General features: G+C 35.8%; 2 protein-coding genes across 4 annotated transcripts in view; one reads left to right on the forward strand and one right to left on the reverse strand.

Annotated features, from left to right (window-relative positions):
• ralgps2 (Ral GEF with PH domain and SH3 binding motif 2) overlaps positions 1-19,404 on the forward strand; it is a 158,906-nt gene that overhangs the window by 80,351 nt on the left and 59,151 nt on the right. For all 3 annotated transcript variants that reach the window (XM_073855854.1, XM_073855853.1, XM_073855855.1), the window contains one exon: positions 5,964-6,090. In XM_073855854.1, the coding sequence (XP_073711955.1) occupies positions 5,964-6,090 (127 nt within the window). The remainder of the gene's footprint in view (positions 1-5,963; positions 6,091-19,404) is intronic.
• Positions 16,746-19,404, reverse strand: part of angptl1a (angiopoietin-like 1a) — a 30,745-nt gene continuing 28,086 nt past the window's right edge. Inside the window, exon 5 of the mRNA XM_055186481.2 lies at positions 16,746-17,953. Coding sequence (XP_055042456.1) covers positions 17,766-17,953 — 188 coding nt within the window. The 3' untranslated portion in view covers positions 16,746-17,765. The remainder of the gene's footprint in view (positions 17,954-19,404) is intronic.

The raw sequence follows: 19,404 nt of genomic DNA on the forward strand, positions 1-19,404 counted from the left end.
GTTTAATCATTGAGGATTTCTTAAAAAGTGTAAAAATATCTTCTCGTCTTGTTCTCGTGATCCCAATCTCGTGTCTCGTCTCGTCTCGTGGATTAAGTGTCTCGTCACACCCCTAATATACACATAATATTTGTTGTCATCCATAATATTTTTTATGCCACGATATTTTGTTGATCATTTGGTTTGTTTTTTGGTGCGGCTCGACATGTTTAAACCATATTTGCGAGCCATTTGCATTTTTGTGGGATATTTTATGCTGCAACGGCTGGATCTGTCCAGATTTCTCCGGATCTGCTCTTTTTTCCAGGCGTGTTTAAAAATTCAGAAATCTAAACCGGGCTGGTGCTGTCATATTCATGCCTCAGTCTAAGACTTCAGACAAGTCTCAGTTAGTTATTGATGAGGGGTGGAAACAGCAAACAGATACTAAATGCTAAATCTTCTGGCGTTTCTTTCCAGTGCACTAATATTGATGAAAGACAGGGAGTTGATTGTCTGCTTTTTAGTTTTTTATTAGAAATACACCAAGAATTTCATATTCCAAACATTATACCCTTCATTTGAAAATTTCCATTAATGGTACTCTTTTCAGTATTCCCATGTAATTCAATCAAAATCGTTTAAGATGCTGGTCCACGGTTGGATGTTCTTTCTAAGGATGGAAAAGTTGTCTTTATTAAGTTGTGATCTCTTATAGCCAGAAATGCCTAAAAATGCTGACTTCAATCTGGTTTTGGATTGTGGTGTGTTTTAAACTCACCACAGGATTTCACTTAGACAGACTGCAGTGATTGGATGGAAATCGGAATGGAATGATGTAAACACATCCTCATGCATCATTCCAGTCACACAACTGAAAATGTGTACCTCACATTCGGTGACAATGTTAAAGAACAAGCTAGCATATATTAGTTTAGGCTCAGAAGTTAAATGATAAAAATAATGCTCATGTATTGCTCTGTGGTAGAGCATTGCGTTAGAAGGTCATGAGTTTGATCAAAGGCAACACAGCACATTAAGTCGCTTTGGATAAAAGCATCTGCCAAATTCATTAATATTCTGTATGTTTTCTATAAGTTGCAATGTTTATATTTGCTGATGCATCGAAAATAAGAATCTTGTCCCCTGCATTGTTTTTTAAAAATAAATCTAATGCAAAAGGGGACTTTCCAAACGCTTCATCTGTTAGTGCTATAACTTGAAGCAGTTATCAATAAAAAATTTGAAGAACAGGTGTCTGTTTTAAAACTTCACAGCACGTCTGCTCACAAATCAGACAGACATCTGTGCTGCATGTGGATTTCTGGCGTTCCTTTATTTAATCTGACATTTTTGTTTATAACATCCTTAAAACGTTTAAAATGTCATTTGTTTTGCAGATTAATAATGGCCGCATAAATTCATTTATTCATTTTAATGTTGATAAATCTGCTAACCTATCTAGTTTCACTCTGCTAGCACCAGTTGATGTATCACAGGGCTATGATTATTTTAAAAATAACCTAATTTTTGCAAAATAAAATATGATTAATGTTTCTTTTCTTACTATATTTCATTTGGGGTGGGATTATTTGTCTGTCTGATTCATAGTGCTGTGTACGTGAATGCAACCTCAAATTTTGCACCCAGGTAAAGAAAGGTGCAGTATTTTGCTTTAAGGTAAAGATTTTCATCTTCCTGATGGTAATATCATAGACCTAAATACCTTATAGACTGTCATTAAAAGAGTCTAGGGGACTAGAATGTCACAGATATCCATAGACCTAGCAATCATCAAGAACACTGACTGTAGCAACTCATACGCGGGTGATTCTCACGAAAACTTGGTTTTAAAAATGTCAAGCATGAAAATGTAAAAATTGCTTAAATTTACTTTTTTTCCCACCAGACATTGAAAAACAAAGTCTGGAGTAAATGGGAACATTATTTTAAAAACTTTTACTTATCATTTAACACTTTTTGTAACATAATTTAAAAAATTAGTCCTAAAAAATCTCATTACCGCAACAGTCAGAAAACATCAACACTGACATATTTTCAAAAAGACATGACAAACCTGAAAGAACATAATTTGGAGATTCTGCACATGCATTTAAAATCAAAGTATTATGCTTCTATTAATTAAATTAACATTTAATAAGCATCTGTTGCGGTAATGATAATCAAAATGTCGTGTAAGCATTCTGACAAGACAATATTTCAGATTAACTGTTAAAAAATTCACAATTTTATTAACATGCGATTAATGCAACACACAATTTATGTTTGACCCTAGGCCTAGCCCATTGTTTGATAAATCGAGATGCAGCCTTGGACAATAAATGTGACCCGTGCTGTCTAAATAACTCTGAATGCTAACGGTCTTATTTTGTACGTTTTCTGAGACGTGTACCAACCTACATGCTAACCTAATACGAAGGATGCGTGTCCATCCACTTACGCATCTGAGATTTTGGTTTTGGTATTAAAACATTTAAAACAAAAAATAAATTTCAGGACTTGATGAGCTTGATGTTAATTAAGAGAGATAAAGTTCTGGAGCTGATTGATGTTTAAAGAGTTATTATGAGCGACAAGACTCCAAAACGATCTTCCTCGCGCTGACTGACACATCTTAAAGGGCCCATTGCATGAAGATTTTAGCATTGCCACTTTGTAGGTGTGAGCAAAAATGTGTTGTTTTGGGTGTGTCCTAATGCAAATGAGCTAAAGAAATGCAAACACTGATCACAATGATGTGGTTTGATGCAATTCAAACTCAATTGTGCTGTCAATAATTTTTTTTCTCTCTCTTTCTCTCTGCACTAAAATGGCAGTGCTGTGGTTGGATAGTGCATATTAAGGGGGCGGTATTATTATAATAAGATCTCCTTATGACATCAATCGTTGCCGGAAAGAGGACCTAGTCAGATACACGGAAAACCCTCTGTGTGAACAAGAAGCCGTAACAATGCCGTAAAGGGCGTGTCGTAGGTCATCACAACAAAATTGATGGGTTCAGCTCCTTAAAACGAGAGATAACATGCATATAAACATTCACCACGAGAAATATTGCAAAATAGATTGAAGCAGTTATCAGGAAATGATAAATGAGACGCATAAACAATGACGCACGTGCCGTAGTGAGTACGCGCGTCATGGCAACATGAAGTTGGTTCAACTCATTAAAATGAGGGATTTACAACATTCACGACGAGAAATGTCAGCAAACTGGACTGAAGCAAATATCAGGTTGTCACTTACTGCATTGAAACGGAGATCATTCAGCAGCATAAAAGAATATCGCATCACGTGCTCATTTGAGCTATAATAAACGGAAATACCGCGCGTCATCCAAGATATATCATTCAGCTGCTCAAAATGCGGGTTTTAAATGCATATAAACAATCACGATGAGAAATGTCTGAAAACTGTATCATAGCAGAGATCAGGGAGCTCATCAAATATCCACTCTGAAGCTGAGATCATTCACCAGCATTAGAACAAAAATGCAAGGGAGCGGGTTCTGGAGGGTGAAATAATAAATAATATGCAAACTTCAGATGCTGCGTAGAAGACTTTCAACAGATCACGTGTCTTTCTGGGACCATTGATGCCGGGTAATCATGGCAGTGTGAATGAACAAAAAATCTAAGGATTCCGGAAAAATCCAGGATGCCTTTCCCGTGTATTTTCCGGAATGTCTGTGTGAAAAGGGCTATGTTCATGCCATGGCCCCTTTAAGCATGCACACAGGTGTGCAGCCCTGGATATTGGTACCTCCCCTGTTGAGAAACTTTAGCATAGAAGAACAAATTTTGGTTCCTCAAAGAACCGTTTCTTTCTTACCTTTTTCATAACAAAGAACATTTTGTGAAACAGAAAGGTTCTTCAAATGTTAAAGATCCTTTATGGAACCATTCTGCCAAAAATCCTGCTTCTATGGCATCGTAAAGCATCTTTATTTCTAAGAGCGCAATTACTTCAGTTGTTGTATTTTCTTGAAAGCTGTGGTTACCATAGAAACATTTACATAGGATCAGGCCAGCCATCTGATTCACAGACAGTTTTTCCTCTCCTTTGGAAACATCATCTTGTCTGGACGTACAGTACAGCCAACATCTCACATGTTTATTTTGTCCCTAATGCACTATTTTTAATCTTTTACATAACTGAATATACTCTACTGAAGAGATATGGCCATATGCGCTCTTGCACACACTATATAGAATCTTCTGTATATTTACAGTAAGTCTAACATATACATATATATATTTGTTTGTTTTATTCAGTAATTAATTCCGTAATAGCTATATTTTATATAGCTAGGTTGAGTTTGGGGACTCAAGTTTTAGTCGATTTGCGTGAGAGTTCAAATCAGGTATTGTGGAGACAAACACAGCTCTTGATTTAGTTTATTTTGTTTGAGCTTTTGTTAATCAGCTTTTGTATTTTTAAAGCTTTAATTTAATCCTATTTCTCTCTGTCTGTTTTTCTTGATTGTTTGCTTTGGTTAGAAACATTACTAAGAAGTAAACATTTTGTTTTTTGGGGGGTTTTGTTCTTCTTTTGGTCAGGTGGATTTACTTTATGCCAGTTTTGATTTGTCATATTTACGACTGCTCTGCCAAATGGTTAATAAATGAGAAAACGAAAAAAAAACATAAAAGGCTAACAAAAAGATCTGTTGTTTCAAAACAACAGACGGTTGACATCTTTTGATTTGCACGTTTATTTAAAAGACTTAGGCCCCTTGATTTACTTTTGCAATAACAAGGTGATCTGTTTACTTTACATGGTTTAACTTAAAGGTGCTGTAGACTGTAAAATTGTATTATAGATAAATAATAAGAGGTCTGGACATGGCAATGATATATTGTGAGTCTCAAACACTATTGTTTCTTCCTTCTTATGTAAACCTTGTGCATGCAAAATACAGACGAAAAACAGGCAAATCTCAAGATATTACTGACTGTGACGTTACAGTCAAGATGTGCACCCCAACATTAAATTACACATTAAATTAATTGCAAGTTGGTACAATACTAAAAACAAAGTTTTGACTGCCGAGTTAGCACTATATGCTAATTAATGCTATATGCTATTGTTTAGGCTGATGTTCCACTATTGACGTTACCACTCAAAAACGTCAATTTCCGTTCTTCGAACCATTGGTTGTTCGTCAAAATCTGCATCTTCCTCTGATACAGGCTCAAACATAAGGTCTGTTTACTAATGTGAGCTACTGACATGAGCCTTGCTGTCAAATAGCCAATCAGAGCAGAGCTCAACATTATTATTCGTGACTCTACCAAATAAGGTAATAATATACCATTTCATTCTAAAGAAAAAATCCTAGGGTTGTAAATGGACATGTGCCTGTAAAACTGTCTGTGGATAACTTTGCACTTTCACATACCTTCCATGTAGATATAAGAGAACAATTTAAGACATTATTTTTGTGCGTTCTTTGGCACCTTTAATGGATATGTAATTTGAGGTGTCTCTATAAAGGTGAAAAATAAAGAGGGGTATCACTTGCACAATGTGATTTATTAAGCTTGAAAGTCATTTCATTAAAGCACTAAATAATACAACTGAATAGCAGGTATTCTAATTCACATTATTGAAGATGTCTGGCACTTGCAGTGTTAGCAATCATTAATATAATGTACAATTAGTTTTTATGAGATTTAGTTAATTGACTAATAAAACAAAAATCACAATTTCATCCACAGGAATCACATTAGTAATGCCTAAAAAGTGTGCATCCTATACAGCCGTCACACTAAAAGGATGAATTAGGGGGGTGTCACACTAGCGCCTTGTTTCGATTGACATCAGAGTTGGGTTTGTCTGGATGTGAACCCACGAACCGCACTCGAGTCTGCTTAAAAAGTGTGGTCATTGGTACGGTTCATGTGAACACTAGTGTGAATCATTTATTTTATGCCTAACCTGTTTTATCTGTCTCTTCCCTTCAGCTTTTGAGTCGGAAGGACAAGGCCACGTTTGAACGGTTGGAGTATCTGATGTCTAAAGAAGACAACTACAAACGCTTGAGAGATTATATCAGCAGCCAGAGCATGACATCCTGCATCCCATATCTCGGTATTTTCACCTTTGCTTTCTCTCTTCCTCTCTTTCTTTCATACACACATACAGTACACTTCAAAACATCTACATTAACTCTTTCCCCACCAGCGTTTAAAAAAAAAAGTTGCCAGCCAACAAAAGTTTAAATCCTCTCAGAAACATTCTTTTTTAAATGTATAAACATGCAATAGATCAAATAAAAAAAATCCCTCTTCTTTTAAACAAAGAAAAACATTTCATCCTATCGTCATTTGATCTCTTTTTATCATTTCTCAAATTAAAGATAATTGCATTTTTATTTAAAGACTTTTGATAGGGATCATATTCAGACTCAGAGCGATGACCAAAGATACACAGAGTTTGAACTGTTTGTCCTAAGGCAGGGGTGGGGAATTCTGGTCCTGGAGGGTCACTGTTCTGCAGAGTTTAGTTCTAACCCTTATTAAGCGCACCTGAAAAATCAAATCCAATGCTGAGTCCCAATTCGCATACTATCCGTCCTAAATAGTATTCGAAACTAGAATTAGTACGTCCCAAAGTATGTTGAAATGAGTATCCCAAAGATACCCGGATGGTGTACTATTTCCGGTAAGAATTCAAAGTGCAGATCAATGCACACTCTAACGGCTAATATTGCCCACCACCCATTGCATGCGGGAGGGAGGAGCTTAACCACACTGACCCTCTTGTGTATTTGTACTAATACTGTGGCTGTACAAATGTTAACTTTATTAGTCCAACGAAAGAAACATGGTTACTACACTTTTACTATAGTAAAAGCATGGTTCATTTTCATCTGGGTATTTATCTGGGAGTTATATACATAAGTATAAAATTTAAAATACGTTAAACAATAGTTATACTATAAACTTTAAATATTTTGACTTTAAAATAAGTATCTTTCGTTACACACATTGCACATGAACGTCAGAACCACCCGCCTCCCAAACGACCTGCGTTTGGGTCTAATGACGCTCTGCTTCACTCCTCAACTTAGAACACATTGTAAAATCTATTGTGAAAAAAACGATGAGAAAAAAAGATGGGAATAGTAAATAAAATTATATTGGACATACATTATAAGAATGAATGAAATATTGTTAACAGTCGTGGTGTGCGTAACAAGGCAACCATGTTTTCGTTCACGTTGCATGACGTCATCGAAGTACGTCCCAGAACGTGGACACTCTTTTGCTACACACTCAAAAGTATGTACGTTTTCCTCACAAAAACAGTACATACTTTTAGGTCGTAGTATAAGTAGGCGAATTGGGACTCAGCAAAAGTCTTCAGGATTACTTGGAAATGAAATGCAGGTGTGTTTGATTAGGGTTAGAACTAAACTCTGCAGGACAGTAGCCCTCCAGGACCAGAATTCCCCACTTCTGCCCTAAGGGAATACTTCTAGGTTTTATAAGTTGGGTAAGAATGCCACCTGGTGTATAATAACGCAAATACAGATTGATGTAAAAACTGTTCTTTGGCTAAGAAGCGTTTTCTCAATGGCGGTGAAAGAATTAATACATCTCTACCTCCAAACATTAACATCCACCAATGACTGCTTGCAGTCTTTTGTATAAGTTATTGTAGCAAAACTCAACTGTATGTCGGCATCACTGAGCCACTGTGGTTGAGAGCTGAAATGTGCAGAGCATGCTGAAAAACCAAAGAATTAGTAGTAGAGGCTTTTTGTTAAAAACAGTGGGCAGATTTACTGGCCAAAGCAAACCAGAGACTGGCACAGCTATAGCTCAAAAGGGTACAAACAGTCATTGATACTCAAAGAAGTGAGACAACAGGTTTGTATACCAAAACACATTTAGCTTGTAGAACATTTGTTGAAAATAAATGTAAAATGTTATATAGACAGGTGATTAGGACTCTGATGTAAAGAGGATAAATAAATAAGTTTATTTGTGTTTAAACTATTTTAAACACAAAATAATATGCAGGACAGAACACATGCGCAGCTACAGTATGTAGGAAATATCAGATGATTTAGTATGCTTGATGTCTATTACCTTTCTGTGCTGTATATGCCAAATCAGAGGTTATGTTTGTGCCTTTGTAACCTACCTAGAGCATAAGTAGTTAAAGGGATAGTTCACCCAAAAATAAAAATTCTCTCATTATTTATTTACTCGCATGTTGTTACAAACCTGTATCCATTTATTTGTTCTGATGAACACACATGAAGTTATTTTAAGGAATGTTTAAAAACCAAACCAATCATGAGTGCCATTGACTTCCATAGTAGGAAAAAGAATATTATGGAAGTGAATGGGGATCGTATCTGGTTTGGTTTCAAACCTTCATTAAAATTCCTTATCAGAACAAAGAAATTTATACAGGTTTGTAACAACATGAGAGTGAGTAAACGATGACAGATTTTTTTTTTTTTTGTGAATATCCGTTTACTCTGCAAACATGCCTGCTGGTCCATAACTCAATTCATTTAAATTCCAAATTCATTTAAAATATATATAAGTTGTGGAGCATAAAGTTTCTCTAAAATAAGACAATTTTTATCAATTTATTTCAAAGTATGTGGGTAAATGACTCTTTTAAATTCAGGCATGTACAATTCTGCAAAATTATACTGCATAAGTAGACTGCTTTAGAGAAAACAAATCCTCGTGAAGTTAAAGGGATGGTTCCCTTTAAAATGAAAATTCTGTCATCATTTACTCATCGTCATGTTGTTGTAAACCTGTATGAATTTCTTTTTTCTGATGAACACAGAAGAAGATATTTTGAGAAATGATGGTAAACACACAGCAGATAGTGACCATAGACTTCCATAGGAGAAAAAAATATTTAGCAAGTATTGTGATAAATGATGAAGAAAATATTTTGATAAATGATGGTAAGCACACAGTTGACGGTCGGTACCCACTAAATTCCATCATATTTTTTATTCCTACTATGGAAGTCAATGAACACTATACGATGTGTGTTTACCATCATTTCCCAAAATATCTTCTTTTGTGTCCATCAGAAAAAAATTAATTCATACAGGTTTAGAACAACATGAGGATGAGTAAATGATGACAGAATTTTCATTTTAAAGTGAACTATCCCTTTTATAAAACACATGTACTATACACAAAAAAAACATGCATTCTACTCTAATTCTGCCATTCGAATGGTGGTTTTATATACTTTCACATAAGACTGTGTCTGCATACTGTAAGTTACATCATCTGCTGCCACAGTTATCTTTTTCTTTAAAGCTTTTAGAGCACAAGTGGGCAAATTTCACTGATTTATGGGATCTCTCGCTCTCTTATCTCTCAACCAATAGAAGTTGAGCTGCATATGCATTACTTAAAGCAAAATCATTTTTCCCTTCTCATGTGATGTTTCTTTCTTCTATCTTTCATAACTGGCAGCACAAACTGTTTCTTGAGTGATTTGGAAACAATATTGTTTTGCGTAATGAGTCAAAACACAAGAGTGATAGCCTATTCTTGTCATTTATTTGACTTGCATCAGATGAAGGCTCGTCTGTTATAAATGATTTTTAGAACAAGTGTCTCGTCTGGAAGAGTTATGTGTTAACATGAATGATTCATCCAGAGTGAATCTGCTGAGGGGCACGTAATGAATACATCATAGCATGTGTGAGAGATACACAAACCGCCGATCACTTTATTCTTTACCTACTTTCCTCATTCTCTCATATCATGTGTTGACATTGCTGACATTTTAAAGAGTGAAATGACGGACTTGTATAAAGGAGGGGTCCACACTGCAAATATTTACTGAACTCGCTCTCAGAATTTGGTTCTGGGTCCTGAAACTTTAACACAGAAGAAGATATTTTGATAAATGATGATAAGCACAGCTGATTGTAACCATCGACCTCCATATTAGGAAAAACAAATATGATGGATTTCAGTATGTACCATCAACTATGTGCTAGCCATCATTTATCAAAACATCTTCTTCATCAGATGATGACTATCCCTTTTAAATAGAGACACTTATGGTATCATTCATGATTGAACTGTAATGTGAAAGTGTAAAAACATACTTGACAGTACAAATGTCGTATTATATGTAAATCTAGTCTTGGATATGTCCTTTGTATGTGTATGTGTGTGTACCACTGTGTTCATACGGTTGGAGGATTTCCAGACCTTCTTGGAAGGCAAGAAGGAAAATCCTGCTCTTGTACAACATGAGGTCTGTAATGTGTTAAAGAACTGCCAGTCACTCTCTCCTTGTAAATCTACTCAAAGACCGAGAGAGATGGAGGAATTTGAGGCGGAGAGCTTCACGATCGCATGTTCTCAGTCTTTGCTGTAAATCTTTTTCCTTCTTGACCTTCATCCATGTCCAACCTCATAACTGACCGTTTGTTCATCTGTCTTGCTTTCCAATAGTGTCTTTTTGTAGATGCTTGAGAAGCTCCTCTTTCACCAGAAATGTTGAAATGTTTGGCCTTTTGTATAGTTATTGCTCGTGTTAGATTTATGGTAGGTTTTTGCTTGAAACCTTTTAAGCTGCCTTTCCACTGCACACGATAAACGGCGCGGATTAATCGGAAGTCATTCATTCCCTATGGAGAGGCTTTGGATACGTAATTTTCATATCATTTGATTACTGATAAGTAAGACATTATTAAAGGATTAGTCCATTTTCTTAAAAAAATCCAGATAATTTACTCGCCACCATGTCATCCAAAATGTTGATATCTTTCTTTGTTCAGTCGAGAAGAAATTATGTTTTTTTAGGAAATCATTCCAGGATTTTTCTCAATTTAATGGACCCCAACACATAACAGTTTTTATGCAGTTTAAAATTGCAGTTTGGACGGTGTATTAAAGGACTCTAAAAATGATCCCATACGAGGCATCTTATGTATCGAAACGATTGTCATTTTTTGCAAGAAAAAGTAAAAAATATGCACTTTTAAACCACAACTTCTCGTCGTCTTCCGGCTGTGTGATGAGCTAGCGCCACCTCACGTAATACGTCATCATGTCAAGATCATGTCACGGATGACGTATGCGAAACTACGCCCCAGTGTTTACAGTGTGGGAAAAGAGGACCGCTCCGTAGTATGTGCAATGATACTAATTAATGTCTTTGTGTCAGTTTATTTTTTTAAATTGTCCGCAAATGTGCGTTTCGTATGTAACACGTGACCTTTTTACGGCATTACGTGAGGTCACGCATGCGTCACACAGAAGGAGGAAGAAGAGAAGGTTTAAAAGTGCATATTTTTTATTTTTCTTGCCAAAAATGACAATGGTTTTGCTAGATAAGAACCTTATGCCTCGCTTGGGATCGTTTAGTCCTCTAAAACTGCAATTTTAAACTGAATTAAAACTGTTGAGTGTTGGGGTCCATTGGAGTCCATTGGAATGGGAAAAATCCTGGAATGTTTTCCTTGAAAAACATAATTTCTTCTCGACTGAACAAAGAAAGAGATCAACATTTTGTATATATATAAATATATATATAAATATTTATATTTATATATTTATGCAGTTTGTTGATATGATATGAGCGTAATTTTTTATTATTCCTCTGTGATTATACTTTTAATTTGCGTCTGATATTGAAATCTATCAAAGGAAAACACCACAGTTTTTCAATATTTTGCTATGCTCTTACCTAAACTTAGATGAATGAATACATACCTATCTTTTATCAATGCGTACACTTTTAATCTTTGTACAGCGCGTCGTGAATGCTTTAGCATTTAGCCTAGCCCCATTCATTCCTTAAACAGGGATGAATTTAGAAGCCACCAAACACTTCCTTGTTTTCCCTAATTAAAGACATGAGTAGTTACACAAGTAAGTATGGTGGCAGAAAATAAAACTTTTGTTTGGAGCCATAGGAATGAATGGGGCTAGGCTAAATGCTAACACATTCACGAGGCGCTGGACAAAGATTAAAAGTGCATGCATTGAAAAAAGATAGGTATGTATTAATTTGTAAGTTGAAGTAAGAACATAGTAAAATATTGAAAAACAGTTGTGTTTTCCTTTAAAACGTGGTTCAGTGCTGATATGTGGTCTTGTTTGGGCTGATCTGCATAATTACTTTTTGGTGAATCCATTGTTAAACATAAACAAAGCATGCAAATAAACAAGCCTAATTCAATTTTAGGAAGTTCTACCCTTTGTTTTTCTGTTTCTGCTCTGGTGAGATAGTGATGTTTAATGTGTTACGAAATGGCTCGGAGCTGTTCCAGACTTTTGAGTGTAAATGTGAGAAACAGGCAGGAAGAGTTTTGAGAGGAAGATGAGGTGAAGAATAGGCTTAGTTTTCCGAAAAGTTTGTGTTTCGTAGTAACTGGATTTCCCCACTGAAACTTAAATGTGCTGAGGTGGTGGAGAATCGGAGTCGAGCTTCCAGCTGGATGCACTCAGGTGTGTGCGCGTGTGTGTGTACATGCTCGTGGGACTGAGAGGGTTATGTCTGTGGTAGTAATGAATACTCTCTGACCTAAAACAATGTCTGGAGTGTGTGTGTCTACTTACTTAACAATATTTTGGGAACAAATTTTTACCCCAAAGTGAGCAAAAAACTGACAAACCTAAGCAAATCTCCTGTTGGGAATGTCCTCATTTGTTAAAACACTATAAAAATTTTAATTAATTTTATTTAAATTGTAAAAATTGCAGGAAGTTTTTGGTTCGGGTATGTGGATTAGGTTTTAGTATTTATAAATTCTGCTTTATAAAAACAATAGAAGTAATGATAATTCTACATTAATTTATTACTAGTAAATGCATTAACTCGGCATTAGTTCATGTTTAAGTAAAAATACATTTATGTCTTAGTTCATTATGATTCATGGACCCTTATTATAAAGTGTAACCGATTAACTTAAAACTTATGAGCAAAACATCCAGTTAATCTGGAGTTGAGGTTGTTGTGACTGAATGACATCTGAAGTAAACAGTCGCAGTTTGCATTTTGTAAGTAAGATTTAGGGCCAAATAAATATGAAGTTCATGATACCACAGAATAAACCCACTCGCCTCAAATTGTTTACGCAAACAATTTGCGCAACCCTGTGCAGTCTCTTGTGTTGTAAAGACAACATAAATGCAGTTAGAGTTTTGTTTAGTTTTTTAAATAGTTTTAAAGTTTGTGTAAAGTTCGATATTAAATGTGTTTTCAATTTGTGACACCACTGGAAAAAAGTTATATAAACAACTCATACAAACTTAAAATAAAATAATTCATCAAAATCTTGGAAAAATGGGCAGGAGTCTCTGCTCTCAAGCGGTGGGGGCTTTTCCGCTAAAACCAAGCCCACTTGCCGGAAAGCTTATGTCTCTCTTGACTTTCAAATACCACTGCAACCTGAATGGCCGTTGTTAGGCACGACTCTTCAACTGTGGCTTATTCACAATACAGAATTGGCATCAAGTACTTTATTGCTTTTATAAAACGGTTACAATACAAATATTAAAACCAAAAATATATATCAACACAACTTTTAAGAAGTAAAATCATTAATAGCTTTCCTACCACTGGACAAAAAACCCCTGACCGACTGTGAACAGCAACACGACGTTTCATGTTTGTGTTGCTAATGGGGCTGCACATAAAACACAGAATCGTTGTGTGCACCGATGCGCAGGTCAGGGTTTTTTTCCAACCCACGGGTCCTGCTTTTATGAAATTATTTGTCCCGTACGGCACCACTCTATCTATTTTTACAACCCGCCCCACGACCATTAAATAAACATGCTAGGCATTTGTAATGTAAATCAAAACTAAGCCTTAAAGTGCTTGGAAACATTCGATTACATCGCCCTGTAAACTTGGCAACAACATACGCTTATGAATCATAGAAAAAGCAGCGCATGTTGCAACTATTTCTGAGAACCGGTCCCAAACATCAGATTTAGCAACTTCTTTTTTTATTTCCTTAATTTCTCTCCCGCTTTCGTGATGCCCAAGTACAAATTTCAGTACAAATATCTAAAAAATTCTTAAATCAAGAAGCATTTTCTTTATGAGCAAAATGAGAAGAAAATAAGATTTTAGACAAAAATATATGAAGAGTTTGGTACCAAAACGCGATAAACGCCATTTTTTTTTTTTCAAAATAAGTTACTGCCAATATCAGTATTGTATCAGGTCAGTATTATTTAAAAGTAAATTCTTAATTTTACGCAAATGCAATATCCGTCGTGTTTTTCTGTCATATTTTCTCAGTTTTTTCCCAAAACGCAATAAACGCCAGTCCTCCTTTCTGCAGAATGCAATAAATCCGCTCCACAAATTACAGCGCACCATTCCACACATTGTAAACAAACAATGGTGGCGCGTTGAATACACAGACTCCGAGTTTTCCTCATCTTGTACTTCGTGATCAACAAACAAACAAAAACATAATAATATTTTTGATGGCATTGATAAACCTGTGGTGGTTTTCAGTGATGGGAAAGAAACGTAAGCCATCAAAATCTAGTAATTTACGCGAGAGGCACTCGGGAAACGGAAAATGTCGGTTGCTTGTTCTCCCAACAGCATCAAGCTTATCATGCCAACACATTGACCCCAGGGGATCTTGTGAAAAACTTTCCATTATTTTACGCAAAGCCAACGAAAATCGAGCAGGACCAAAACATTTTACAGCTGATCACACTGAAAAATGTTAAGCGACGACGTCCCAAGTATAACCGCAGCAATGACAGTGTTCTTAATATGACAAAGTAAGTGTTTTGGTTAATGCCAATAATGTTTATTTTTTTTTATCAGTGTATACCACTAGTCAACTAAATGAATATAACATGGCAGATATGAATGCACATTTATATATATTCAATAGATTTATAGCATTTTGAAAAAAAACTTTTTATTGCATTTATTGCATTTTGTTGGGAAAAAGAATCAGTTTTTACAATAAATCTTTGAAAATCAAATTATGGATTTGAATTTTTTATGGATTTACAAGCTAAAGATGCCATGTGAATGTTTGTAACAGAAAATAGTGGTTTTCATCTTGTCACTTTATTGGTATAGAAAAAATATGTTTTTACCGAAATTAGTCTAAATGGATTTATTGCGTTTCGGAACCAAACTTTTCATATATTATTTAAAGGCGGAGTCCACGATGTTTGAAAAACACGTTGCAAAAGGAGACGGGCCGACTACCAAAACACACTTATAGCCAATAAAATCAAATCAAACGCCGGGTTGCGTATGTGTGGGGCGGGTCTATCAACAGAAGGTCCAGATTCTATTGGGGTAGGGATGTGTTTGTTTAGGTGATCTCAAATATCAACATTGGCTTTTAAACATCATGGACTCCGCCTTTAAGTGAATAAAGTAAGAAAAAAAAGAAAATGCATCTTGATTTTAAAAATTGGTAGATATTTGTACTGAAAGCAAGACAAAAATACTTGCTTTGTTTGCAGTGCATTTTATCAAGAACCATAATAAAATATGAAAAACTATATTCCCAAATATTGAATATAGACTATAAGGAATTTCACGCAACATACAAGGGTTTTCATTTAGATTTTAATGACCCGCCTTGCAAATAAAGTGAGAATTTCTAGATCTGCCCCAACCCAACCAACAGGTTACTATAAATAAAACACAGCTATTGACCAATTAAAATCGAAGACTGGAACTAACCATTTTCTAATAGTTAATTTATAATAATTACACATTTATTTCTAATCCAAAAATGCAGTCGTTGAATTACTTTTAATTTTATATTTGATTTCATTTTATAATCAGATTAAATCAAACCTCAGTCTTAACAGAATTTCAGATATTATAATGCATTGAGTGATTTAACAAATATAATCATGTTCGAAAATGTACACCACTGTTGAGTCATTTTCATATTCGCTTGATCTTTTGACATCTATTAAAATTTGAATACGATTTTAGTTGTTGCAAGCCAGATGGCTTTTTAGATTCTAACAAGTGAGAGAGAGAGAGAGAGAAAAAGAGTGGCCAACATTAGGTTGGTGATTTTAGTGGCCATCAGTCTCCATACAACAAAAACCATTACATGATAACAAGAGTTCACAGCTGCATTTTGACTACAGCTTGCACTTGTCTGTCTGTATTTGATCTCATTTGCACGTGTGGGAGGGTGTGAAAACTTACGATCAGCATCCCGAGGAGAGATGCATGCTGGGAAACAGACGGAAAGCTCTTTACAGCGTGAGCACGGGCAGTTCACAAAATTAAATCTGTGAATGTCTCTCTGTGAGTTTGTGTGTGTGCGCACGTATGTCTGTGTTCTCCCGACAGAATTAGATGCTTGGCTGTGAGTGATTGAAGACGTCCTGAAAGATTGTCCCGCTGGGGAATCCGGGAATACAGAGGCATAACTTATGAAATACACTTTTGTTGGGATGTAACCTAAGCACTTATATGGAAGAAATGTCTCCATCTCAGTCCTCTTCCCTCTGGACCCCTCTTTTCCTTTCGCTCTTTCCTCCATTCGTGACTGGACGGCAGAAATGTGGTTTTCATTGTCTGCGTGCTGTATCCCAGCATTCTCTTTCTTTCACATGTCTGCATACTTTTAACATGAAATCTGTTTCTTTCTGTCTTAAACACTTATACACACACAAAATCTGCTCAGACTGCCGAAAGATCTATTGTGTAATTGAAAAACCAGCTGCGACTTTATATAGGCTTTGTAAAGAATTGGACATGATGTACTCTTCGACTTTTACACATTGTTTTTTATTCAGTGTTGTGGCAGTGCTAAAGGTAGATTCAAGAAATTTCATTTTTGGTATCAAAATTACATTTGCGGTGAGTTTTTAATGAAGTACTTGAGTTGGGGTAGTGTTTGTGCCGTACAATTGGGTTGAACAGTGTGATAGCACAGCGAATTTTAGGGGAAAAAATCTGTTTTTGCATGAGACAGTCGAATATGTAACCAAATTGTAAAAGTTTAAAAATCATATTGAGCCTGTCCCCCTCCATTTTTGTGCTGGTTAGAGGCCTGGAGCCAATAGTAATACATGCTAAAGCACAATGCTACATCATAATCGGGGATAAATAGATGATTGGATGACTATTATTGTCATAAATACAGATCACTTATGTATAAATAAAAAAATGAATTAGGGTGAATTGGAGGGTGAGTCCTTAAATTAACTCTTACAAAAAACAAACAAATACAAACAGTACAGTATATTTACAGACCAACATTACAAGTTGACAAGGCATGGCAGACAGCACGGCCCATTGCCGATTCTGTTTGTAACGTACGCACATCAATGAAGTGTGTACTGCAAAACTATGCCAGCGAAAGAAATCTAGTTACTCAAGTTAAAGCCTTTAAGGCTCTGGTGTCATCTGTCCAAACAATGAGGATGAGTCAAAACGAATTAAGCAGCAATGAGGATAAAGACAAAGGGCAATGTTGGAGAAAGACAGTGAAAGAAGATTAGGGTAAATGGAAAATGTGGGGCAGAACAAAAGGCACTAAAATTTACCATCTCAGACCCTCATGTCAGAGTTTCTTAGTATGTGATGATCTTGACGTCAGACCGTCAGTTTCCAAGACACTGGACGTACATGTATGTAAAATTCCATCTTTGTGTACCCACGGTGACTATACTGTGCCATACTTTACATGTCCTCATAAAAATGAATGTGTGGTTATAAATAAGTGCTGACGTAAATTATGAGTACATTCAAGGGATTTGAACTTCTGCATCTTGTGGCGGACTTCAGTCTATTGGGCGGATCATCATACGGACCGATTTGAGCGAGTAGAAGCCGCCTCCATACTCGGCCCAGAAGATTCCATCCTGAAACTTGCTCCGATAGACGCCACCCGAGTACCACACGCCATTCAGATTTGTTTGCCCACACGCGTTATACCACCAGCCACCTTTATGAAAATGAGCACAGTTGCCTGTAGAGAAATGGAAGAGATTGCAGTTATGCTTCAAGTGATCGCATACAGAATATTAGTCACAATATGATGCAATCCAGATTTCTTTTCATTACTTTTCTTGCTTAATTGTTCTTACCAATATGTTTGAAAAATAATCTGCTAGTTATTGTCAAAATACTGTAAGTACAGTAGTGGCCAAAAGCGATGTCAAAGTTTATAGAAATAGACTTTGACCAGGACATAGATTAGGGTGAAGGAGGATCATTAAATATTAATAACAAATAAAAACATTTTTTTGAGCTTTTTGTTTATCAGTGCATTTTTTTGCACTTTTATATCCAGATTCCCTATTATGTTTGGTTTCCTATTTTGCAATATTACTTTGTCCAGTAAATACCTTATTTTTTTTTTGTTTTTCATTTTGTGCCGTACACCTCACACTGCAAAAAAAAATGATTTTCAAGAAAAAGAATTCTTGTTTTTTTGTCTTGTTTTCAGTAAAAAATATCTAAAAATTCTTAAATCAAGATGTTTTTCTTGATAAGCAAAACCACCCAAGAAAATAAGTCTACACTGCAAAAAATGATTTTCAAGAAAACATTTTCTTAGTATTTTTGTCTTGTTTTCAGTAAAAATATCTAAAAATTGTTACACTAAAGAGGCCCTTCCAAATAAAACCGTTTTTACTTGTATTTTTTGATATGTGTTAGGTCCATATGTGTTTGTGTTGTGTCGTGAATGTGAAAATTAACTTCCAGCTCTAGCCACTGAAAAGAAATAAGCGGAGAAATCAGGTCAGTTAGAAAAGCTGATCAGACGTGACGTGAACCTGATCAAGGTCATTACTATTCATGAGCTCTTCAACTTGAGACCGCACCCACATATTACGTGTAGTTGAGTTAGTTTTCATAAAAAGTTCCAGCAAGGATGGCTAAACGTCAACCGTACCGTATTCGGGCCATTGTTTTTCGTCGAGAGACATCATTACTATTAAACAAGGGAATCATAACAGTTGCTACATGTTTGGATGTTCAGAAGAACGCTGGATTTGAAGAGAGACTGCGATTAAAAAGCAATGCTCCTCTATCAATATTGGATCCGGACAGAATGGCGCAGCTTATGTGAGTAAAACACTTAAGTCCTATGTGTCACTGTGGCGGCCGGTGTTTTCTTTTCCCAGGGACGAGAATTCATGCTGCACACACGTTGAAAGGGTTTATGATAAAAGACACGCGTGTGTGTGAGTAAAACACTTTAGTACTATGTGTCACTATCAGTTGCGGCCAGACTTCTCTTCAGAGGGACGTGATTCACGCGAATTCATGATGCACACGCATCGAATGTGATAAAAGACACGTGTGTTTTTGCGTTCGTTACACGCACGTCGAAAGAGTTTATGTAAAAGACGTTTGTGTGTATAAAACAATAAAAATGACAGAGGAAGGGCAACTTTAAGATGAATTTTCTTT

Source organism: Misgurnus anguillicaudatus, chromosome 18, assembly GCF_027580225.2.
Source record: "Misgurnus anguillicaudatus chromosome 18, ASM2758022v2, whole genome shotgun sequence".
NCBI classification, from domain to species: domain Eukaryota; kingdom Metazoa; phylum Chordata; class Actinopteri; order Cypriniformes; family Cobitidae; genus Misgurnus; species Misgurnus anguillicaudatus.